Source organism: Macaca fascicularis, chromosome 3, assembly GCF_037993035.2.
Source record: "Macaca fascicularis isolate 582-1 chromosome 3, T2T-MFA8v1.1".
Classification (NCBI taxonomy): domain Eukaryota; kingdom Metazoa; phylum Chordata; class Mammalia; order Primates; family Cercopithecidae; genus Macaca; species Macaca fascicularis.
Genome location: NC_088377.1, coordinates 96,230,609 through 96,257,221, shown reverse-complemented (window position 1 = coordinate 96,257,221; position 26,613 = coordinate 96,230,609). Strand labels below are relative to the sequence as shown.

The 26,613-nt window shown below is 40.8% G+C and overlaps 1 protein-coding gene across 10 annotated transcripts in view; it reads left to right on the top strand.

Moving 5' to 3' along the window:
* Positions 1-26,613, top strand: part of BMPER (BMP binding endothelial regulator) — a 247,035-nt gene that overhangs the window by 57,536 nt on the left and 162,886 nt on the right. For all 10 annotated transcript variants that reach the window (XR_012432543.1, XM_074035245.1, XM_074035243.1 and 7 more), the window contains 3 exons: positions 4,680-4,762; positions 8,217-8,307; positions 12,593-12,675. Coding sequence is in view for 9 of the 10 variants with exons in the window: in XM_005549818.4 (XP_005549875.2) it covers positions 4,680-4,762; positions 8,217-8,307; positions 12,593-12,675 (257 nt within the window). In the remaining variant the exon portion in view is untranslated. The remainder of the gene's footprint in view (positions 1-4,679; positions 4,763-8,216; positions 8,308-12,592; positions 12,676-26,613) is intronic.

Below are 26,613 nucleotides of genomic sequence, written 5' to 3'. Positions count from 1 at the left end.
ATGAAGGTAACCCCAGGCAATGACATGGAGTTCTAGGGATGAAGGGAAAGAACTGGAAAGGTAGGTTGGGGGCATGTTGTGAAGGCTTTGGGTAGCAGGGCGTAAGTTATTCATAATGGTAAGATCCAGTTCTTTGCCATTTGACTGATGTTAATGTGAAAAATGAGAGGATTAAGACTAAATGGGAGAAACTAGGCACAGCTAAGGCTCATTAGAAGGCCAATGCCATTTTTTTATGGTCCCGATGATTTTTAACAGCTATTTTAACAACAGAATGATGAAAATGTGTGGTATTCTTTCTCCCTGGGGATAATGTGGCCACTGAAAAAGGTCACAACTAATAGGAAAAATGAGTTTTATTGCTTAACTGTGGATTCAATTAATTTGTGCTCTTCCTGTTTTCGTTGCCCCGTTTTCTCAGTTGACTAGTTGACTACGCCAAGCTTCTCCACAAGAATAGGAATGTTAGGACAAATACTCTGGAGTTCTTTCCCACCCTGAAAAGAATTAACATAAGAAAGCCAAAATATATACAAAAGAAAAGCGTAGCTGATTTAGGCTCATTGTTGTATTATTTTAGATGTAAGGAACAACCATTGAGCTTTGAGTGATGGTTTAAATCAGGGTTTTTCATCCTTGGCACAATCGAAATTTTGAGCTGGTTAATCCTTGGTGCGCATTGTCGGATGTTTAGCATCATCCCTGGCCTCTACCCATTAGATACCTATAGCACTCCGTATCTTCCAGCTGTGATAACCCGAGATGTCTCCTAATGTTGCCCAAAGTCCCCTGGGTAGGGGTTAGGGTGAAAGGCAAAGTCGCTCTCACTTGAGAACTGCTGGTTTAAAGATATCGTAGTGATTTTATCAGAAAATTACGACACCTCCTGCTGCAGTACTGATGGTTTTATTGAAGCTTATAAAATCTCAAATGCTTTTTGTCACTAGAAGAAAACTCATGAATGTTTATAAATCCCTTGTAGGGAGTTTCTTTTAAATATTTAAAGAAAAAAAAGCTACTTTACTGGTTGCTGCATATTTACCTGACCAGTCATCTAATTATTCCAGTCACTTACTCTTTTATTTAATTACTAGATCTGCTATGATTTAATTTTATATGGACAAATGCTGGTTTTATTCCTGGGCCATGAAATCCTCAAAGCAAAGGTTATTATGCTGAATTGGAAAATGCTAAAATAATACTAGCAATTTAGACCTGGTTGTAAAAATGTAATTTTCACACGGCACCTGGATTCTAGTGTTAGTTTCAAATCTAATTTCTTCTAATTTGGAGTAAGCCCTTTAGCCTTTTTGTGCAAATCTTCTCATCTGTAAAAAGAAGGAGATAAACTATAGTATCTGTAAGTTTGCTTCTATTCTAAACATCAACACTTGAATATATTTACATTATTTCATTGAGTTGTTCCTCCTGCTCCCATAATATACCTCTCAATGCAATTAAACCCAGAATGTGTCCCAGAATGTGGTCCATGGTGCTGGTCTACAATAAGATGAGTACAGAAATGGACAGTAAACAGGGATGTTTAATATAATTTGGTAGTGTATTCTGTACCTATTACATGTAATAATAAGAGTTAGGCCTATATTTTGTCTCTTTGAAATTCAGTTTTTTTCTGGTAGATCACTTTTATTATATTTTATCAAAGTATCAGTCCACACTGGATTAAAAAACAAAAACAAAGGCAGGGTGCGGTGGCTCACGCCTGTAATCCCAGCACTTTGGGAAGCAGAGGCGGGCGGATCACTTGAGGTCAGGAGTTCGAGACCAGCCTGGCCAATGTGGGGAAACCCCGTCTCTACTAAAAATACAAAAAATTAGCCGGGCGTGGTGGCAGGCACCTGTAATCCCAGCTACTCAGGAGGCTGAGGCCGGAGAATCACTTGAACCTGAGAGGCAGAGGTTGCAGTGAGCCGAGATCATGCCATTGCACTCTAGCCTGGGAGAGAAGAGCAAAACTCTGTCTCAAAACAAAAACCAAAAAGCAAACAAACAAAAACAAAAACAAATCTGGTCTCTCACTAGAGGGAGTTTGAGAAGCAATGCCTGGATGTATGATGGAAAATTTTGTCTGCATCTCTTTCTACCATGGCCAATAAGAGATAGTGTATTCCATCTCTCTGTAATTTAAATAAAAATAGGGCAAGATACTGTCTGTTTACCCTATTAGTAGCATAAAGTTGGTGGCAAATAGAATTAATTGTAAATAAATTTATCTAACAGAAAATAAGAAGTCATTTATTTTTGGAGTACATATAATGTTTTCTTTGATTGTATGTGTAACTGAGTCTTCATTTAGCTCAAGCTACTTTCATGAATTAAAATAACATGTTTATCTTAGAACATAAACCCAAAGAGCAATGAGAATGTCCTTTCTTTAATTATCTTTTTTTTCTGAGAGTTCTTACATATGAAATCTACTCTAATGCTTGATGTACTGAAGTCTCCATAAGTAGTTGATGGTAGTGAGGGTAGGTGAAGAAGGAAAAGGTGTGGATTACATTTACTAAAGAGATTTTCAGAGATGTTTTGGAGTCTATTCAGTCACTCAGATTCATCCATCATTTGAGAAGATCTGTTATATGGACTCAGATGTGATAGAATGACATGTAAACAAGGTTGGTTAAGCAATGGAGCACTTCACAAAGTGACCTTCGTCCGATTTTCCAGTATTATTGTCCAATCTTTCTTTATGTGGTAAAATATGGCGGAGGAACAAGGCTTCCCACTGACAGTTATTTGAAGCAGAAAACACTGTTGGTTTCCTTGCACTGTGGACCATTTATTCCAATACCTTTTATCCCATAAAGAGTGGAATAACTCAGACGGCCTGGTGCTCCTCCTGGGAGCCCTTTGCACATGACCTGGCATTGTTTGGGAACAGTCTCTTAACCCTGGCCCACATGGATTTTGTAGTACACTTCCTCCTCTAAAACAAAAAAGGCAAGATCTTTGCCTGCACTATTAGCAGCAAAAAGTTACCCTTTCTTTCAGTTTTTTAATTCAGATGATGAAAATATATAACATATTTGGAAACTCCACTGGCAGACTTGGCAGGCGTTTCATATTTACTTGGACTTAACATGAATTGGCTTTGGTTCTCTGATTTCCCCGCCTCCATCTCTCGGAGCAAGTTATTTATTATCTGAATGAGTCTGTGTTAGTGGATCAGACATGCACATGGCACGTCTCTTGTAAGTGCGTTTGTTCAGTAAGATTTATGCTAGACCAAATTGTTTTATATTGGTTTTCATTGTTGAAAATTTACTGTATTCATTCTCGGTTTGGCCTAAGTATTTGTAGTGTGCTAGGGGTTCCTGTGGTTGAACATTTTATCTCTGTAACACTTCATGCAAAGGAAATTAAAAAATATATAGTGAAAGCATTTCCCTAATGTGTTTCCAATCAGCTGTGTACTTTAGTAATTTGATTTGTAGGAACTAGAAGGCAGAGTATTAATGAGCCCTTTTCAATCATTCATAATTCTTTGGGAATTCAGATCATAGTTCCAAGTTTATGAAAACATCTATTGAGTTTTTTCTAAGTCCTTTGTTGTTCTGCTTGAATGTATTAAGAGGGATTTTTTTTTTAACCACAGCATTATCTAAAAGTTCTCATGGAAGGAGTGAGTCTCTTCTCTGCGTCTTGGACAAGAAAAACGTGATGTGAATTGAGGTTGATTAGCTTGCCAGAAATCAGTCATTGAAATAGAGAGCCAGGCCCTTTTATTTCTGCATTATCACATGTGTGTGTTCCTGCTTCTGTACTTTTTGTATTAAGCAATCCAGACTATGTATTGGTAAATCTCTTTGCCTAATGGGCTTCTAAGGATACAGTGACTATAGGCATTGCCAGGTGCATCTTCCTAGATTGTGTAACCCACAGCGTGGAGGGGTATTTGTACAAACTGACTCAAGACCTAGGCTGTGATTTCCACACTATTGTTTCTTTGGCCCTTTTCCATAGAGACTCAAGCTAACTGGCTTATTTCTTCTTTTGAGGATCTCTGGCCTTTGACTTCTCTTTTTGCCAATGAATAAACATGTGATAATCCATACTTGGGTAGTTTCAGATTTGCTTAATCTAATTTACTACCTAAAAGTAATATAAAAAATAAATATGAAATTATAGTTCTTAGAAATGGAGGTAAGAGTTGAACGTTTTATCTGGTGAAGACAGTAGCTCATCAACAATCTTGGATGTGTATAGAATTTTGCGTTCAATTCCTGTATTTTCATTTTCTGCTTTTATTTTCTATCATGTTTTAAGCTTCACTCTTGATCTTGAGTTAAGTTAATCTCATGTAAGATCCCTTTTCATAGTGGTGTTTTTAGCTCTGTTACTCCTCATACATCATTAGGCATAAGTCAAGTCATAAGGTTATACATTTTGGCCATGAGAGTTCATTAATCTATGGCTTTACACTTGATGATATAATCCAGGAGGTTAATCTTTTCAGTAGTCAATGAATTAATGTAAGTGAATGTCAAGTGGATACTTAGAAGGCTTAGTTGTGTTTTGGGAAAAAGTAGCCAAAGAGCATGGTGGTTCCTGTGATCGCTAATTTGGGCTTAGAGAACACAACTTATTTTGCTCCAAACAGTAAAGGAAACCCATATCCATTCTTGGCCTTTCTTCCTGCTTCTGTGTCTCCTGTCTAGGTTGCACCTATGAAGGAAATACCTATAACAGCTCCTTCAAATGGCAGAGCCCGGCTGAGCCTTGTGTTCTACACCAGTGCCAGGTAAAGTTCAACTATTTCTCTCTTTAGTAAAAAGGAATCCATAGAGTCCGCTTTAGTCACCCCTTCACACAGCACAGAACAAAACCCTAAAAAGGCCAAACAAAAATGAAAAACCAATGAAAAAGCAACTTTATTCTTGTGTGTACTTACTGTGACATTCATCATAACGAGACAGGTGCAGCATAGATATTGTGTAGAACTTGCTTCCAGAAACATAGCGGAATTGTCCACCATTGTTCAATTGTGCCTGGAAAAACTCCAGGAAGATGCACATGTCCTTGGGGAAAATTCATGTCTTCCTGTGAAGTCATCTTTGAGCAAAACATGAATTCCTCTTAGCAGAAAGGGGGTTTTGTTAAAGGATGTATGTTTCCCTTCTTTGATTTAGAAAGATTTTGAACTGGATCCAATCTGTAAACTATTACATTGAAGCAATTAGTATACCGTAACTCGATGATTTCAACCTGACAAATTAAAAAACCACCAATTCAGCAACTAGGGAGTCCACTGTGGCTGATCCTTATTGAACTCTGAAAAGAGCAGTGATTCCACATGGCTTTAACCCTGTCAGGTGTTAAACACAGCAAGATAAACTAAAGCAGAAATGAAAAGCCTAAATTTTCAAACTCCTCCTTTAAAAAAAACAAGCACACAAAATCTCTTTGTACGTACTCTGTTAAAAATTATGCTCATCTAATTTTGACAAAACTAAAAAATGCTTCTTTGTAGAGAAGGTGCTGTTAAATCATTTTATCCCTAACCCCATTTCGTTGTCCAAGGATATGCTTTTGCATTTAAAGGAGATTGAAAGGTTAATATAATAATGGATGTTTCTCCTTGCTCTTATCTTAAGCATAGTGACGTTTAGTTTACTGAAATCTAAATTTTATGTAGTTACACTCCTATTATATGCCACGATAGGTGTGTTCATTCATAAGAACTTCAGCTATTTATTTAGTTAAATATTCAGCTTATTTATGTAGGAAATCTGTTACTTGTTAAAATAAGCAGTAGGTAAACAAATATAAATAATAAGTTATTAAATCAACAAATATTTGCTGGATTTTTGCTCCAGATTGCAGGTCCAATCAGTGTCATACTGCAAAGGGATGAGAGCAATAAGTTTCCATAACACCAAAATCCCACATATGTTCCAAAATTTATACCACTTTACCCATGCCCTGACTCTTGACCAACAAAATTTCCACTCTTTGATAGAGCACTCAGAAAACCAAAGCCATGGTTACAATGCTAAACAAGACAAGCACATATCCTCTGGAGTCTAGCATAGTATTCATATGTAAGAGTCAGAGGTTTCGAAGATCCTCAAGTTGCATGGACCAGCCATGGGTGAATTTTGCTGCCTTTGGGTGAAGACTTTGTTTAAATTAAGTGGAAGCTATTATATGGGAGGAACTATTTTGTTGACTGAATAACACATTAAGCCATTATCCATTGTTAACCCTGAAACTCCAATTGCCTAGCATCTCTGGTCAGTAGGGCCCAGAAAGAGTGATGCAGGAATCTCTACTTACTGTTGAAAGAGATCTTAAAGTCCAGCAGCCTTGGAAGTCAGGAGATGCTGACCTGTAAGATGGGGCACAAAAAGTGGATGTTACCTACCCAAGAGGAACTTTGCCCTTCATTTTTCCTCCTTTCTAAAACCTTGTTTGTGCCCTGCTAGCTAGGATAATATTTATTCAATATGCAGAAAAGCAAGCTGCGGTGAAGGGACCTACCAAAGGCTGCTCCTTTGCTCAGCTGGGACCTTCCCTCTACTGACTTGCTTCCTTCTTTAGGTATGAGACCTTATCTTGGAATGCAGGAAATTGCCATTTACTGGCACCTGTCAGGGAAGTCTTCTTGCTTCTCTGCAGAATGACACAATGGCAACCTCTCTTTGCATGCTCTTCTTTTCTCAGGGCACAAAATCAGCAACAGAGGATACAGTGTAGGGCAATAGGTGAAATATGGATTCTGACACTCACATAACTTGCTGCTTAACCTTGCTGTACCTCACTTTAACCACCTATAAAACAGAAATAGTACTCTCTTCAGGGGTAGTTGTAAGCAGAAAGCCAAACTGTTATTAAAAATGCTTCTGGTAGACCGCCTGCATGGACTGGGTACAACAAGGTCTCAAGACAGATGACAGGAAGTCTAACGATCTGGCCTAGATCCATTTGAATTGAATTTTACCTATTTCTTATATCTTCCTACCAAGGGAGCTCTGATGGTGAGAAATTTACCTTTATTTTCCTGCTTTTAATTTCTTATGGGAAGAGGAAAATTTGAAGATCATGGACAGGAAATTCATGCTGGGAACTAACCTAAATCCTCCATCTGGATTGCAGATACTGAAGGAAAATTGATTTGGGGCCATGCATAGCTTTTTGCATTGCTTCAGTTACATAACTAAAGCATGGATCTTTTTGTGATGTTATATATTGCTGGTACCTTAGTTGTTTTTTTTCTTTCCCATGTGATTTAAGCCATAACAAATTCTCCAGTGAGTGGAAACCTCAGGCCTGACATGATGTGAAAACATTTAGGATGTAGCCCTTCTTGTTGGGTTGAGATGATGTGGTAGCAGACACGATGAAGAAAATGACCTAGTTGTCAATTTGTTATGTTTGTTTTCAGCCTGTGCCACCCCTCCCATCACAGACAACAACAAAAACCAAACCAAAAATAAAACACAAATCCATTTACAAAATAGGTAGAGAATCTGGAGAAAACCCTTCGAAGGCCAACTCTGAAAATTAATTCTAAAAATGTTTCAATTGACATTAAGGTGATATTAGAGTCCCAATATCAATTTGAGACTCACTTGATTTATTACTAAGCCCTAAAGTCTCTATTTTGACATATATAATATGAACTTAAAAATAGTTTTGTCTAATCCCTTCCTTTGATGCTTGAGGAAAACTGAGACCCAGGCTCTGTGTGAGGCAGAGTGACATTTCTAAGATTGCAGAGCTGGTCTAGTTATTTCTAGAAGGTTGGTAAGATTTAGGTTCTCCAGGTGCTAGTCTGGGTTAAGATGCTTATACTCTGTGCCTCACCATTAATGGCTTGACATGAATAACAATGACAGAAAGTATAGGAGTGTGGAAAACCTAAAACAACTGTGAATGAGCAGCTAGATTCTGTTGGGTACTTACTGACAGCAAGAAGGTCTTAAAAACTAGATTTAAAAGGAAGCAAGAAGTTAGGGCCAAAGAGAAAGCAAAGACAGGGAAAATAAGAAGCGACAGATTTGCACTGAGTTCTAGAGCACTGATTGGGGTGAGCCTGGATCTCACCTCGTTGGTGTCTCATACCTCTTGCCCTGACACCCACCAAGCTTTGCGGTTTTTGTGCTTGGACACTTCTCCTACTTAGGTCACTTTCCAAAAGTAGTAACTCCGTGGGAATTCCGGGCTGACTTTGCTTGTGGTGTTCTGTGTTTCAGGAGGGCGTTGTCACAGAGTCTGAGGTGCGCTGTGTTGTTCACTGTAAAAACCCTTTGGAGCATCTGGGAATGTGCTGCCCCACATGTCCAGGTAACGTTCTTAGGAAGGGAAGGCTGGAAATCTCTGTGTGTTCCCTCAGGGATGCATGAATCTCCCAACCCCTCTTGCTGGAAATTTTCTTCCCTTTACATCTGTGTACCTAATGGGTTTAGAGAGTGAGCTCCTTTGCATAGAAATATCCGCTTGGCCTCCTTGGTGTGCCCAGCATGAATGCAATGTGCTGGAGGTCTTGGCATGCAGGTTCTCCAGGCTCCGAGGTCTGCTTTCCACTACACAGAGCCACAGGTAATGCTTATTTTGGAAGAAAAGGCTGTGGCTTTCTCTGGCTTCCAGAAATGTCTTTTTACTGCTTCATATTGCAAAATCCTGGCCAGAGCTCGCCGTGGTGATGAGGTGACCAGATGTTTTCTGAAAACTGAGAGCTGTGTCCCTAAGTGAATTTAGCTTAGGGTTTTGCTGGTCTCAGTTTTCTGTGTGGTTCAACAAGGTGAACCCTCTGTCTTTTTTAGAGGGACCTGCTTTCTAGCTGACAGCAAAAGGATCTTTCCTTTGCAGTGGCTGGAACGTTTCCTTTTACTTTTCTGAACAGGATTACAAAGGCCTCCTGCATCTTTTCCTGCCCTTACATACAAGCCTGGGGATTTTGAGGTGAGAGATTTTTCCTGATCTCTTAAGCCACTGGCCGAAAGTCTCCGACAGGTGTTCTGCATTTTGTTGTTGTTGTTGTTGTTGTTTTTGTTGTTGTTTTCTGAGTGCTTTTCCAGAGTGGTAATACAACTACTGCTCTGCTTTTGAGGTTAATCTCCAAAGGGCCTTCTGTTCTTGGAAACTTCCTGTGAAGTGGCTAAGGCACCACTGGACACTCTGCAGAGATGAGCTCCTGCTCCATTCTCAGGCACCTGTCGCTTTCCTCCATGCGGTCTGAAAGGCATGGTCCCTTTCAGAGTTCAGCCTTTTCTCACCCTTGAATGACAAGGATAGCCAGCTTCCACTTATGTCTAACCCTCCTCAGCTCCCCTGGCTGTCTTTATTCAGCTCCTTTTTCACACTGGGATTTCTGTAAAGCTTGTATTGTTCATGAGCTTACATGAAAGCCAAAGACTGGTTGAAAGTAACATTATTTTTTCCATTATTCAGTTATTTTGTGTCTATCAAGCAGAGATTGCTTGAGTGCTTTTCCTTCAGAATGCGTTGAAAGGTTTGTATCGCCTAACTGTATCCTTAAATGCCTACAGGATCTTTATTCAATGAGATCAGTAGTTGTCCAGGCTGCATACCAGAGTCACCTGGAAATCCTTAAAAAAATCAATCTTGATGATCAAGCTGCATCCCAGACCAATTCCATCAGAATCTCTGAGGAACTCTGGGGTCTCAGATCTCCCAGATAATTTCTATACATAGCCAACCCTGACATTGATAACAGAGCATATTTTATATACCATACAGATTTAAAAATGTCATAGCTCTTAAATATGAATTCAGTTGTGTTGAGTAGGCTGTTGCTTTATTTTTTATTTATTTTATTTTATTTTATTTTATTTTTTGAGGTGGAGTCTCGCTCTGCTGCCCAGGCGGGAGTACCGTGGCACGATCTCGGCTCACTGCAACCTCCACCTCCCAGGTTCACGCTATTCTTCTGCCTCAGCCTCCCAAGTAGCTGGGACTACAGGCACCCGCCACCACGCCTGGCTAATTTTTTTGTATTTTTAGTAGAGATGGGGTTTCACCCTGTTAGGATGGTCTCGATCTCCTAACCTCATGACCCACCTGCCTTGGCCTCCCACAGTGCTGGGATTACAGGCGTGAGCCACTGTGCCTGGCCGACTGTTGCTTTATTGACACAGAATCAACTCAGAGCTGCCCCCTCCTCATAACCATGGGATCCGTCATGGACCAACAATAATGAAATGGAACACTTCAAGCCCAAGACATTTCACTCTGTAGAACATTCTCCTCACTTAGAAGATAGTCGTATTTTCAGGCTGCCTTTGAAACTGTGGGTACACAAACAGCAGAGTGATCTATTTCAGCAATTGAAGTTATATTTGAGCCATTGCTTCTTCCACTCTCTTTTTGGTTGGGTTTCTAGGAAGGAAAGGGCTGAACTCCATGACTGCTCATATTACAGTGCTAAGTCCTCACAGCCATCCACTGTTTACACAAGAAGAAATTAGGCCCACCGAGAATAAGTGCCTGCCTGAGGTCTGTGAGTGAGTAAGGGCCAAAGATGGGGTTGGGATCCAGCCCCTCCTCTTTTCTGACCACCATAGGGCACTACCTCCCATGCCCGTACACACCGCAAGAATTGAGAAGCTTAGGTCCAGGTGGTCTGGGAGGCAAATCTTTAAGAATTGGTGTGCCAGTGTCACCCACCAGCCGTCTGACACCTGGGCAGGCTCTGTGTCCTCAGTTATGGGGTCATGAATCAATTTCATTCCCTCTCCTTAATTTCAAAGGCCAGCCTTTGGGATGCAAATTGGAGGATCCAGAAGGAACTGTATCCACGAGGCATTATCTTTTGTCTTGTGAGGGAGTCTTCAGGCAAATCTAGAGAGGGAGAGTCAAGAGAAGCCTTGGATATCCTCCTTGGTCACTCGGAAGGACTGGCATTGATCAGGAAATGGCATTCTGTGTAATGACAAACACGTAATCCGTGGTCAGTTTCTTCCCGAAGCAGATTTTAGGGCATTCTTGGTCGACTGCTCCTTCCTTTTCGCTGGGCTCTTTGCTCAGGAATGGTGGGTTGTGATGGAAACAATTTGCATAGAATTTTCATTTAAAATTCCTTTAAGTGGTCAAGTGTAGATTGTTATAGTTAATCTGGCAATCTGTATGACAAAATCAGTGGTGCAAACCTGTATGAAAGAACTGAAGCTGCCTTGTTGGAAGTGCACCTTAAAGAGAGACGACTGGGTATTTGCCATAGTAACAGTGCTGAGATACAGCCACTAGGAGGGTCCCACACTTACCAAGCCTTCTGGCATCACTGAGAATACCAAGGAGCTGCTTGATTGCTAACTCTGCATGCCACTAGAATACAGATCTTATGCCTGGGGCATTTTTTTAAACCACAGTTTCACTTGGAAATGCAACTTCAGGCTCAGTAGCACTTGTCTGCATGTCTTCCATTTAACAAAGGGCTCTGTATCTAGCTTAAGATGAATAAGGTCAGTGGCCAGATCAGGTGGGGGTAATGCCCATTCTTCTTTGTCAGGAACCAGCAGCTCCAAGAGCTTGGTGGGTTCTGCAGATGGCTTTAGCTGGCAGGCCTTGAACACTCATTCTCAGGGGCATGGAGCAGTCTTCCACAAGACCCTGCTTTGGCTAAGTTTTGCCCACTGCTAGCTCTGCTCCCAGCACTGTCTTCCATGGAGAAAGTGACCTCAGCTGTCCTGGCCCAGCATCTTGTGAGGTCAGTCCTGAGGAAAGTGGCTTTGCTGTTAACTCATAGTTGTCCCATGGCCTGTGTGACATAGGGTTCCTGTCTGCTCTGTGCGTCCTGCCATTTATGACCTCTCTTTGGAATTTGGCAGTGTCCCGGACATCTTTCTGAATAGGGGACACCTCCTGGGTTTTGGTCCTATTATTAGCTCAAGCTTGGAGGGGGCCACAGCCCCTTTAACAGAGAGTGTGGGGCTGAAAACCCATGTGATACCTCCTGTCCTGCCTCTGCCCTTTCTTGCCTTTGTACCTGGTCCTCTGAACAGTGCAGCAGGTGGGTCAGAAATGATTTTTAATTCTAGCTCTGCCACCTGCCAGCTGGGGTGAGTTACTTTCCCCTCTGAGCCACATTTTCCTTATCTGTGAAAAGAGTGATGAAAGTCCCTACTTTGTAGGATCATTGGGGATATGGAGTGAGGTAGGGGTACCTAGGATGTGGTAGAGGCTGTGCCATTCTTAGGTAGTCATCGAGTGGAGCCCCTGGTGTCATCTGCTCTGAGTTCATGGTTGACTTCTCTCCCTTGGCATTCCATCTGCCTCCTCTGGCCCCTCTGGGTTTGGTCCCTCTGGCAGTGGGCAGCATGATCACCACACAGCTCCCTGCATGGCTCTCTATGGTACACTGCTGCCCCTTGGGCTGTCCTGGGTTCCAATGTCTTATTTGTTTTCCAGGATCTTTGGGGTTTTGGGTCCCATGCCCATCTTTTGCCTCTGTTTTTTTCTTTTCACACTATGCAGCAATCTTGTCCACTGGTTGAAGAGGACACTCGGCTGGGTGGAGATAGGCAATGGATGAACTGTGGATAGAAGGATTGTGTCAGGTTGAATGACAGTGGCCAATTGCCCTAATTCTAAACTCTTCACTGCTTTCCAGGGTGTGTGTTTGAGGGTGTGCAGTATCAAGAAGGAGAGGAATTTCAGCCGGAAGGAAGCAAATGTACCAAGTGTTCCTGCACTGTAAGTCCTGCTGTGGATATTCGCAGGGTGTCCTTCGGGCTAAGCGCTGCTTGTACTCACCAAGAGCACCCCTGGTCTCTACAGCCTCTCCCTTGACTCCTTTCTGGGGAAATGTCAGTCCCTCCTGATGTGGAGCCGAGGGAAAAGCTCATCCACCTGGCTCGGTGCTACTGACATTCTGGGCTGGGAAATTCTTCTTCATGGGCCTGTCCTGTGCATTGCAGGATGTTTAGCAGGGTCCCCTGGCTCCACCAACTGGGTGCCAGTAAACCCCTCCAGCTATACCACCACCAATGTCTGCATACCACCCATTGGCCCATGGAGGGCAAACTTGCTCCCGATTGAGAAACTCCGCTCCGAAGCATGAGGAAGAGAGGCTGCCTTTCCTCCATGTGCCTCCTTTTTTTGGGGAAAGCATGGATTTTCTGTTCCTCAGGGGTTGAGGAGCTTCTTACTGAGGCAGCTGCTTGTTTTTTTAGTGCAGCCAAATAAAAAGTGATGGGGACAAACACAGCTTGCTTCTGTGCATCCTGAGGGGTGAGAACCTGGTTTGAGGGCTGCTCATTTACAGGTTGCAGAGTGGATAGGAGGAAATCGCCTGAAATGGTGGGTTCAGGGCAGAGGAGGAATCAGACGAAGTCATAGGCTTGTCTTTCCAAGCATTACTGAATTCTAAGCCATATACTAACGATCTCTCCAACAAGCTTAGATATAAAAAAGAACTTGGCACATGCTATTATTTTAAAGGGATCTTTTTCATTAATATATGTTAAATTTAGGGTGAAGTCAGTGGTGGTGGTAGTGACAGAGAATCTAGTCTTAACCAGCTGCTCCAAGTTATTTACAGTAGGGAATTAGTACAAACTCTATTTTTTAAGCTTTTAATCTGTTATAATAAAGAACATACATTTTCCAAGTCACTTGTGACTCAGTCTGCATCTCAGAATATTAAAAGGAAAATACATGGGTAACTCTAGCATCCTAATTTCACCAAAACAGAATCATATGTGGATCATCATAAATCATAGCATTTGTTGTTTCTCTACATGTCTTTTCGAAAATCTTTCCTCCTCCCTTCAGTACACATGCACCCAACCTAGAGAATACAGATTAGAGGAAATATGACCAAGGAAATATGACTTTTGTATGGGGTAGAAGGAGGTAAAAAGAAAGGGAGGGAGGAAGAGAGTATATATGTATGTGTCTATATATCTAGATATAAAACATATGCAATATACATAATATACATCACATATATAATAATATATAAAAAACACAAAGTACTCATGAAAATAGCCATGAGCTTGCATATTCCAACTCAATCGCCATGTTGTTCCTCTCCTGCTAATTTTGATTTTTTATTTTTTGAGACAGAGTCTTGCTCTGTCTCCCAGGCTGGAGTGCAGTGGTGCTATGTCAGCTCACTGTAGCCTCTGACTCCAGATTCAAGTGATTCTCCTCCCTCAGCCTCCCGCGTAGCTGGGACTACAGGTATGCGCCACCATGCCTGGCTAATTTTTGTATTTTTAGTAGAAATGGGGTTTCACCGTGTTGGCCAGGCTGGTCTGGAACTCCTGACCTCAAGTGATCTGCCCGCCTCAGCCTCCCAAAATGCTGGGATTACAGATGTGAGCCAGTATGCCTGGCCTAAATAGCTTTATTTTTTATGTAAATGATTTCTATTTGCCATTAAATATTACCCATTTCTCAATTTTATTTCTTCCATACTGTAAACTACGCAGCTTTCTGATAATTTTTTAAAAATAATCTTATGCTTCTGGGAGTAGGCTGAGAAAAAACAAGGCATATTTCAATAGGAAATTGTAAATGTGCATCTGAACGAACTGCCTTTCTGGGTAAAGGTGTGCCAAGGTCAGGCAGCTGAGCCTCCTTGGAGAGGAAATTTAGAAGGTGGTAAAGAAAATGGAAAGTTCCTGCAGCTGTACCAATGACAGCCAGCCGAGTTCTCCAGTGCTGGAACTGGAAATGAGCTTAGAGATGATATGTACAGGGGTCACAAACCAAAATGTACTGCAGGCGTTTTAATTTCATATGTTTCTAAACACAATGCATGATGAATGAAACACCAAGTTTTCCTGCCTAGTGAGTTCTTGCCAGACCTGGAGTCTATTCCTTTCTCATATCCTTGTATTTAATTTCATGTATTCCTGTATTCTTTCTAGTTTTCTGCAGTGCCACCCTCAGCACTCAAAGGGCGACTGATGACTTTGATTATGTTCCTGATATCAGTCTTTAGATTAACAGAATAAATGGGAGAGGCAATGGAGTTCTTGCTTGAGGATAGGACATTTGTGTACCAGCTTGGGTATGGGGAGTGTCATGAGAGCCGTTTTTCTTTTATGAACACACACATTTGAGGTGTAAGCTCGCTTTTTGGTAGCTTGTTAGTAAAATAATCTGGTTTTTAATATTCTTTCGTTTTTGCTACCTTTTGATGGAGTACACTAAAATAAAAAGTAATGTCTTGGCAGCAAACGGCCCTCTCTTGAGGATGGTAACTGTGGAGTTGTTCACTTTAGAATGGAATATTCCAAATGTATGGCCTGGAGGCATGGAGTTTAACTAGGAGGCGTGGAGTTTGCCAGTGTTGCCCTGGCAGCCAGCTTGGAAGCTTTGGCATGTGAGGTGCGTGCAGGTGTGGGGTGCCGTCTTGCTGCGTGAGGAGGCAAAGCTGAAGAAGGGTTTTAGATGGGACCTGTGCGAGGCCACATGCCCCACTGAGGAGGCTGCCAGAGGGGTGTTCATAATGTTAGGCTGCAGCTTCCCTTGTACAAATGAAGACTGTATGTAAAAACCTGTTTTGCTTTGGTAAAAATAGAAAGATGTATATATAGAGAAATATAAACCTATTGTGCACTGGAGCATGTATATAGTATTTATGTGACTATATATTTGTTTGTGTATCTCTATATCTATAATTGCATGTATCTATACACACACACACATATATATAAGTATATAAAAACATGCCTATAAATACAAATACAAACATACACATTTCTAAGATACTTCTCAACACATTTCTAACATACACATGTTTAAGATTGGATGCCCCAGAAACAGACCCTGAGACAAGTATATATGTGTAAGTAGTTTATTTGGGAGATACAGAAGGCATGGGCAGAAGAGTGTGGAGGGGAGACAAGGATGAAGAAGCAGCCAGTTGAGGGAATGTCACTAAGTGCTATGGTCTGAATGTCCTCCAAAACTCGGTTGAAACTTAATTGCCATTGTGGTGGTATTAAGAGGTGGGACATTTAGGAGGTGATTAAGCCACGAAGTCTCTGCTGTCATGAATGGCCAAGTGTCCTTATACAAGGGCTTGAGGGAGGAAGTTCATCTCTCTTGCCCTTCTGTCACTCCTGCGATGTAAGGACACAGCGTTCCTCATCTTTGGAGGTTGCAGCAACAAGGCGCCATCTTGGAAGCAGAGAGAGCAGCCCTCACCAGACACCAAACCTGCCAGCACCTTGATCTTGGACTTCCCGGCATTCACAACTGTGAGAAATAAATTCCTGTTCTTTATAAGTTACCCACTCTCAGATATTTTGTTATAATAGTACAAATAGACTTTGACACCAAGTGAGCTACCATTGTGTGTGACCAGAGCTTAGTCTTGCTGGGGAAAGTCTGGAAGCCAGTGTAAAATTCATGCCTCAGAATGTTTTCACTGAAGGAGGGAGAGAACTGAAATGTCTACACACCAACTCCAACCAGGCTTTGGTTGAGGGCTGCTCCTGGGGGTCTTGATTGGGTAGCATTTCCAGCCTACCCCTCAAGTGGCAGAGTGGTCTTTAGCAGCAAGAGGAAGAAACACAACAACAGATATTTCTCAACTTACAGTGGAATTATGCTCCGATAAATGCATTGTAAGTTGAAGATATCTTCAGTTAAAAATGCATTTAACACACCTAACCTACTGAACACTGTAGCTTAGCCTAGCCTGTCTTCAGCATGCTCAGAACATTTGTATTAGCATATAGTTGGACAAAATCATCTAATACAAAGCCTATTTTATAATAAAGTATTGAATAGCTCATTAAGCTTCTTAAAAACTGTACTTAAAGTGAAAAGCAGAATAGTTGTATGGATATTCAAAAGTACATATTCTACTGAATCCATATCGCTTAAGTCAAAATATCATCAGGGACTAACTGGACTGGAAGTTAGAAGTGTGGGCATGTGCATGCACCAAGTGGTAAGGGTGAGAGGATGTGGGTACGGCAGCAACAGAGTCAGCTACAACATATATATGTGTGCATATGTGTCCATATATATGCACATAAACATCTATACATTCATATATTTGTGAATATGTATGCGTATATGTGCAGACGCATATGCATACACACATATGCATAAACATGTTTGGAAGACTAAGCCATTAGCTTTTCCCCAAACCTATTACTCTCTTTTGCCTCCAGTCCTTTGCTCATGCTGCTACCCTGTCTGTAATTCCTTTCTTCTGCTTGCTCACCTGGTGAATCTTGACCTTTCCAAGTCTGTTATCACCACCCCACTGCAACTCCCTGAGAACATGATTCCCCCAAGGAGAAGCAAATGTTTTCTCTTTTGTATTCCTGAGGCTCCATGGCTCTCATTTGCTATAGCTTCCCTGCCATCTTTCTCTCCCTCTTCCTCTGTGCTTAGCACCACTGGCAGGTGCTCAACAATGTTGTCCCCGTTCTTCTTTCCTATTGCTGTCTTTTGATGTAGTACACTAAGAAAGAGTAATGTTTCCTCTTCCATCCTGTAGCTTCTGCCCTTCCAAGCTGGCCAGCCTATTCTTGCCTGGGAGAGTAACTCTGGTCAGATATCCCCTTATCACTAGCTTACTGTTTGCCTTGGGGGCACACCCTAGGGAACTGTGTGTGTGTGTGTGTGTGTGTGTGTGTGTGTGTGTGTGTGAAGCATCCCTCGGGGGTATTATCCAGCTCCAGTGGATGAACTGCAAACTCTTCATGGTGTCCCCACTGGCAAGTGGCTTGTATATGCCATGTGGCTTGTATTTGTGGTCCAACCCACTTAGTTACACTCTCTGAATTTGTGAAAATCTGTCTACTGATGTTTTTGTGATGTGGTGACAGAGAGGCAGACCACCAGGAAGACACTGTCTTATTGAGATGGATTCCTGAGATCATGAAACAAATGCCTCACACATGATTGTACATCCTGGTTTCAGCTGGTCCATCTCTATGACATTCCAGACAATTGAGAACATGATAACATTTGCGGATTATCTGGAGGGGATTTCACAACCTTTTGCTCTTATCCATTCCAGAAGCAGACCTAACATTTTTAGGTGTGACTATCATCATGACTCACTCAGAAAACGTAGTGCTTTCTTATCACTTGTTAAACTGCATCATCCCTGTTTACCCATTATGGAAATAAAAGAGCCAAGAGAATCACTTCTTCAGAGTCCCGATATTCATCAGGGGAGTGACAGCTTGAGTCCCATTAGCTGTTCCATATAGCAGTCTGAGTCATACTAGAGTGCATTCTTTATGAGATGTGTTCAGTGCAGATAAGCACTGTATTCATTTTTAAATGGAAAGAGGATTCTTTCCTAACACTGAAGCAAACAGTAGTTTATAAAGTATACTGAGTGTTGGTTAAAGCACACCTTGGCTTCCTACCTGCTTAACTGTACAGCAAACAGCTTTGTGTGGCTTTGTTCAGTCAACTTTTCAGGAAACAGAATGGTAGCAGCTGGCACAGATATTTCTGTAAAACCTGTCTTCAATGTTGTGAGACTAAAGACCAAGGTGCCAATGAGAGATGTTTGTGTTCTTTTTACCAAACTATTTTAAGAACCCCAGGGGCTCAGTGTTCTTGGAAATTGCTTACAGGAGGGAGTATAGCCCACAGAGTGCTAGGACACTCTTAAAAGAGCAGCAAGTCCTCTGTCTGTAAAACCAGCCAAATTAACTGGCCAAGATCAATTACTTTTGCTGACAAAGGCGTATTAAGTTCAGAGGAGTTTTACCAATAAACATGGGTTGTTAATGGGCTGTCTGTGATGAAGGAGCTGTGCTTTATTGGCTCTTAGAAGCCCTGAAGTCCATAAACACCTTTGCTCTCACTTACACTTTAGATATTGCAAAGTGCTGTCTCCCAGGGAAAATGAAACTCCAAGGAAGGTTACTTGAAGAAAGCAAAGAAAATGGAGATCCTCATGGCTTCCCTGTCTCTTAGACTGGATTCTTGAAGATGTTCTGAGCAGCCAGGCAGGGTCCAGCCTCTGTCAACCTCTCTGACTTCATCACTGTCCCTCATCCTTGTCCTCTCTGCTCTGGCCACTCTGGCCTTCAGACAGAACCTCTCCATCCTTGCTACACAAAGGGAGGACTCCCACCAGCAACGTGGGTCTCACCTGTGAGCTCGTTAGAAATGCGGCATCTTGTCCCTCTTCCAGGCCCACTGAATTGAAATCTGCCATTCCACATGATCCCAGAGGTTCATTTTCCAAATAAAGTTTGAGAAGCACTGGCCTTGTATCTCATGGCTTTTACTTAGGCTGCTTTTTCTTTTTCCTCCCATTTCTCCTTCCCATCGCCCTATACCTAGACAGTCTCCACCCACTCATGCGGCACTGCAAAGCCCAGACATTCCTTCTTTAGGGAAGCTTGTTCTGATTCCCAAGACCAGATCACTTCCTGTTGGGAGACTCTTTTATAGCACCCCATACTTTACTCTCCAAACATCGAAAATGATTTGTAATTAGATATTTTTGTTTGTGATGGTTTTATTTAACTCCATCCATTAGGGTAAAATGGTGACTGTATCTTCCGTGCTTGGCACATAACGAGTATACATAATAATTTGCTGAATTCATGAACGAATGGATGCTGGTTTTTATTTTCCTTCTTTTCCCCCACTGCTTCTCTTCTGTCTCTCCTACTTTCCCCACCCACCCCAAACATTTAGTCTTCACCAAGTCAGGAGAGAAGAGAGAGATGCATGTCATCGTGGATGAGCTCAGAAAGGAAGAGGGATTCATGTCAGCTGCTGTAGAGCTTATGATAAATTGTTTGGTATGGAATGTGTATGACTTCCCTGAGGATGTCTTGTTTGAAAAGTGTTCCTAGGTCTCAAAGATCCCTACAAGTTCTGGTGGCCGGAAGCTGTGGTGGCAGGAAGCAGTCACCAACGATCAGGGCCACTCACTGTGGCAGAGCTTTTGAAAGAGTAGAATCCACTATCCTCAGAGTTGACCTTGCTCTGAAGTATATGGGAGACATGACTGACCTCCTCCTGCTCCAGCGTCTCCAGCTCAGATAGCGGTTCTCTGTAGTAGGAAGCAAAGAGATGCCTCATCATTTCTGTGGTCACGTGGTGCCCGACTGTGCTGTTTCTCCTTTGACTTGGGGACTTGGGACCTTCGGTGCCTAAACCCTCTCTCATGGCCTCTGCCTTACTTGCAATAGTATGTGCAATTTGATGCATTTTAGTCATAAGCTGTCAATATATCTTCCCTGTCCACAGGGAGAAATTTGGCTACATCTGGGCAATAAATTGGAGAATTGAGCAATTATTGAGCAAATTAGATCAATGTGGGCAGTTTATCTAACTAGTGTGGGCCAAAAAGCCCCAGAGGAGTTTTCAAAACTAGTCTGAAATATTGGTGTAATTGCTGCAGTGTTCCATTTTGCGCTATGGATGTACCATCACCCTGAGGACAAAAAGGTCTTGATTTTGAACAGTCAATTGAAAAAAAAAGTGTTTTCTTAAAGGTCTGGATAGCACTTGGCCACTAGGAGGGGCCTTCAACTTGCTGAGAAAAGTAGCTGGTGTTCTGCTTGTTTTGTGACTGGACAATAAGCTTGTGAATCTTGGTGTTTTAATTAGAAAGAATCCGAATAGTTGTGGTTTACCTGTCGGCCAAGGCTTCTAGCGGAAGGTCTATTGTAATGCCATTGTCATTAGATTGAATCCGCAAATGCACAACTATTGTTATGGGATGTCAAATTCTGGTTTCTTGAAAATACCACCAAAATGACCTGTTTATAAGGCACAGCTGAATTAATTGCCTACCATAGTCATTGATCATTACCTTGACAGAGCCTTAGTAGCTTTTTGGAAGAAAGAGGGCAAAGTTGGGATGAGGTTTTAGGGGATCTGGCTTAAGAGGGGTCATTCAGTGTGAGGGCTTGATTTGGACTGGGAAAATTTCATGGTATGTTAGTTTAGAATTACAGAAAACAGTAAGGCAAGAGCTTTAAATCACATCTTAAAACGTTCACGAGCATAGTTATCTGTGTTACTAGACTGTACTTTCAGCAAGTTGAGTACTTTTAGCAAGTTCCTGAAACCAGTAGGGGGCTCAATTTTTTTTATATTAAAAATATTGGGAATAATTGTTATATATTTTAAATTCTACCTCATCCTGGACTTAAATGTTTTCAGGACAAATCCTAAATTTTAACCCTCATGTATGTTTTTATTTTAATGGCTTGTGGTTCCTTATGATTATTTCTTTATATAATTTGTTTGTAGCTGAAATATTCTGTAAAGCTATTCTTCTACACCGGGAGACATCGACTTCATAATGAGCACAAGAGGGAAAAAGTTGGAAAAGAAATGTTTCTTTGACATTTGAGCATTTATATGAAAATGCATGGTTTGAAAAGAAATCCATAAATGATTTATTTATTGAGGAATTATTGATAATAATAGTTATTATTACTGAATGTGTTCCCTGTGCCAGGTACATATAGTATATACTGTTAATATTCACAATTGTTCTGCAGCCTAGAAGGTCTTAGCTTCTTTTTTTTTAAAAAAAGCCAAACCCAAGCTTCTGAGAAGTTTAATAGCCTTCCTAAAGTCAAAAAGCTAGCAAGAACTGAAGCCCTAAACTGCCTGATTGTAACGCTCCATGTCATTTCTCTCTGTCTATACTCTCCCTGCACCAACCAATGTAATTTTGAGATATTATCTATAATTGTTGGTGGAGATTTGAAACTGGGAAATGGCATTTGAGTCTATGGAGTGAAGAACAACCAGTCATTTTGAGGGAGATAAAATGGTGATGCAAACATTGGGGAAAAAACCCAAATCTGGTGCAAGAAATATTAACACAATAAAATAATAAATTACACTTCGTCTCTCCGAAGTTCACGTGTCTAAGGAAGTTTAAACTCATACCAGATTTCACCCTTGGGCATTGAGCCCAAGCCTTTGTCACCATAATGCCAGTGTGGGTGAAGAACACATACCTGTTACCCTCAGGTAAGTTGGAAAATTGAAACATAATCTATAATGCATCTCCTTACCAAGAAGTTATGCATACGCAAAGAAAATGTGATAGTTTCTGGGCAGAGCCACCCACATTGCCTCTGCGTCCAAAGATAGATAAAAATAAGTGTTTACCCAGCTGGGTACAGTGGCTTATGCCTGTAATCCTAGCACTTTGGGAGGCTGAGGTGGGTGGATCACGAGGTCAGGAGTTCAAGACCAGCCTGACCAATATGGTGAGACCCCATCTCTACTAAAAATACAAAAATTAGCCGGGCTTGGTGGGGCGTGCCTGTAATCCAGCTATTCAAGAGGCTGAGGCTGGAGAATTGCTTCAATCCAGGAGGTGGAGGTTGCAGTGAGCCGAGATCACGCCACTGCGCTCCAGCCTGGGCAACAGAATAAGAGTCTATCTCAAAAAAAAAAAAAAGAAAGAAAGAAAAAAATTGTTTATCCAGTGGGCTTATCTCTCCCTTGCAGTAGTCCACTGAAGTTTAAGCATTAATTTTGATAGCTCTCCTTGGAGATTTTATGGAGGAGTTGGGTTCACCTAGACATAGCTTTCAGTGGTTCTGAGAATGTAAATTTATCCTCCTGGTAGGTGGAAGGAGAAATTGTGTCACTGCTTTTGAAGTTACTTTCTCTTATCTGTCTAAGAAGTAGATGTGTTTATAGATGTGAGTGAAATTTGGAAAAGGGATTAGAGTTGGTAGAAGAATTAGCTCAACTGATTAAGTCTCACTTCGTTGTATCCTCGAAAAGATCATTTCTTTAATTTTCTTCCTCATCCTTTTATTTTCTCTAAGGTCTGTCAAATTATGAGTTCCTTTTATCCCCTAAAAATCCTAGAAAAGATATGAATTTTACTAAATGCTGAAGACTTTTAAAACTATCTGTCCATTCCTCTTTCCATCTTTGTATCTCTGTCTTGCCTCTACAGCCAGCCAGTCCTTTGTTAGCTTAACCATGTTTGAGGGTCTATTCTGTGTTACACACTATATTAGGCCTTGAGCATTCAAAAATGAAGAGGAATTCACTTTTCCTTTTCAGCCAAATACAATCTATTGACTTGTGAAAATAAAACCATAATGCAGCCTTTCTTCTGCCACATGTAAAGCATTGTATGATAATTTTTAAAAGCCTAGATATATTGAGAATTGAAAATAATTGTACAACTCAGGGATAACTACTGTTAATGTGATTTAATATGTTTCCTTGTAACTTTTTTTCCCTCCATATGTACATATAATTCTGTAGGTAGTTTTATATCCTTGTTATTTTCATTTAACATTATATTGTGAATATGTCTCCATTTCATGAAAAAGTTGAGAATACTTTTAATGGCTACATAGTATTTCCATAAAACCATAATTTCATAATTTTCTGTTATAAAATTAACATTTTCAGTTTTTACTCTTATGAATAATGTGACAGATATCTTTGAAAATTAATCTTTTTGTTTCTCTCATTATTTCCTTTGGCTAAGTTCTATAATTAGTGGGTCAAGGAATCAAATATCTTAAGGTATGTGTATGTGTGTTGCTGAAGTACTTCAAATCGATGACTTAATTCCTACTCCAGTAAGCAGTGTAAAGATGTATACTATATATTTTCTGTACCATAACTATTTTCCATTTGGGAATCTTGTTTTCATGGCATTTGGCTTCTGAAACTGAGCATTTTCCATATGTTTTTCAAATGTTCCATTTGTGTTTTTTTCTATAAATTGTGTTTTTATTTCTAATTTTTCTATTGGGTAGTTAAAGTTTTATTGAAGTTTATATGTGTATGAAGAACCTTAATCCTCTGCTTGATGTGTTAAGATGTGTTTAAAAACACTGAAACAGTGCTTTGTGTGCCATTTGACCTTAGCGTGCATATGGCATGGTGGATAACGGCATAGTTTGCTAAAATCCCATGTCTTCTTCCAATCTTTATTTCTCAAATCTTGATCCAAATATATTAAAAAACAGAAAAGTGAGTCAGCATTGTCAGTTCCCACATTTATTTGGTCCAAGACTTTTCTTTATTTAAACTCCTTCTTTTCCATCTCTAACTCCTTCATTTTGAGATTGTGACCCTCTGTACCTGCTCCCATACTGATGAGTCATTGTTTTGAGTTTCTATAGTGCTTCCTCTCGTACTCATGGCTCTGCAGCCTCCTAACCTCTCCAGTCTTCTCTCTTTCCTTCTTGGGTCAGAAAGAGAACTATCCAGTATACCCCTACTCTCCAAGCCTGGTTCTCATTTGGGCTCCTCTGCCCGTCTTTTTCTACTTTTCCCAGGATGTTGTTCTGGGTTTCAGATTTTAAGTTCCTAGTAGACAGGCATAATGTACCTCACACGTTGAGTACAGTGTCTTACACATAGGAAACAGTGAATATTTAGCTAAATAGTCTTACAGCTGTTGATTTGAGTATCCATGTTCTTGAAAATGAGTTCTACAGTCTAGAACTTTTCTACCTTCCTAGTTGGATCTTGATGTCCATCTTGAAGGCTGTAGGAAAATATTCATGGTTTAAATGAGCATGGTTACATCAAAGATTCATGATAAATCTGTAGAGGAAGAGGCTCCACACAAAACCGTTGCAAAAGGCTGGTAAGGAGACTTAAGAGTAGCTGTGCGAAGAGGATGGGACGGGGGTGAGCTCAGGGGACAGCATGTCTAAGAATGTATCATTCTGTGTTGTGAGAGGATGAGGATGGAAATATTCATTAATGAAAATAAAAGAAATCTTTTTTTGGTCAACAAAATAGGATAAAATATTAGTCTCAGAGTACTTTAGGACATTTCCAGAACTTTCTGTTCTTTTTCTCCATTGTTACCCAGATAACTTCGTTAAAAAAATCAGTTTGGTACCTCTGGGCCTGCTGCTTTCCCTGCTCCTTTGCTCATTTGTGCTTCATGGCTCCGCTCCCCTCCTGTGCCCTTCTGTTCCTTCTCCTTCCCCACCTGCTTCCACTTCCTTGTCCCTGGTTCCACTTGAGCTTCCCCTCTTCCATTCCCATCAGGCACTCTGCACGATAGCCTGGTATTAGTAAAGTACCATGACTCATTTTCATCGCTATCTTAGTCTCTCCTCAAATAACTATCCCAGAATTTTGCACACACTAGATATTCAGGAAATATCTTTTGAATGAATTGATTACACATTTTGGCACCTTTTAAATGTCATTCAAATGTTCGATTTGGAGGGTGGCAGTGCTTTTGTGGGCCTGTGAATGGCTTCAATTACCACCATTCCCTCAGAGTGGAATTTTAAATGGTACCACTTGTTTGGTGTGTGAGCCTCGATGTGTTTGCATCTCAGGGAGCCACAATCCTCCCTAAAGATTGGAGGATGCTGAACCACAAACACACAAGGAGAAGAATACTTCCTCTGCACCATCCAACATTCCCTTCTCAAGCCCATCTCTGAGCCTATACTGAGTCATACGCAGTGACTCATCCTTCTGAAATCCACCTAAGGTCTCGAGCTGTGGTTTAGAAGAGCCAACTTGAAATACTGAGCAGACTTTGCCATTTGGAGAGGACACGGCCTCTGTGATCTGGGTACATCTTCCATATACAGGGCCCCATGTCAGGTAGAAGTGACCAGGAGTCAGCTCCAGTGTCAAACACATCTATCACAGAATACTACTACTTTTTTTTTTTTTCCTCTTGTGCCTCTCTTCTGTTCTCTATGATACACAGAGTCAGACAATGTGATCATGATTAACCACATTATGCTCCAGATGTTAAATTACAAAACTATGTGAGGACTTTTTAAACCTCTGACTATTGCTAGAATTCAACAATAGAAAAACTTGATATCCATAATGAATAAAAAGGAAAACTATAGTTTATCCATGCCATTCTCTTTAGGCAAAAGGAGGAAGGTAGCTGTTTCATTTTTGGCTTGATTAAATATAAATGTGTAATGTAGTCAAACATTAACAAAAGCAGTTACTCATTATGAAGGAGTATCCTTTGGTCATATTTTAAGAACTAACGTTTAATAATAGAAAAGTTACTTTTTAATTTCAAAATGAATATTAAAAATTACTCTCATTACATTATTCATACTGATACATATCTTAATTTTTGTCATGCTGTCATTTGATGAAACAAGCATTTAGTATCCTGTCACATATTGGATTATAGGGCTGGGTTGACTTTAGGGATCTTTTCCCCACCAGTTGGGGTGATGAATGTGATTGGCAAATGCTAGGAGTGACTCTTTTTTGACATTGATGGGAAATGCATTTCTTTTCAGTGTCAAGTTCAAGAACAGGAGAGGGAGAGGACTATTGAGAATTTTGGGTTTTGTTATTAGGTTTTCAGCATCCATAATATTCATAAACAATAGACACAGCTGTCTCTAATAACTAAGCCCACTAACTGAACGGACAGAACATATGCCCAGAAAAACATGAGATTGTAAGAGAATTTTTTTTTCCAACACAGAAATTTTCAGAGATTGAAGCAAGATTTCATTTATAACCAAACTGTGTGTTTATCTCAAACTTCTATCATTAAGTAAAATAATTTGACCAAGACTTAGGAAAAATGCAGTGAAGTGTTTGGGATTTTTAAAAGTTTTGCCTTTGCTGTTAGATTGTTCCGGGCTTTGGGCATGATGATGGATTCTATGTGCCGTGGGGGGATTGTGGTGAACACAAGGCCACTGTCCTGGG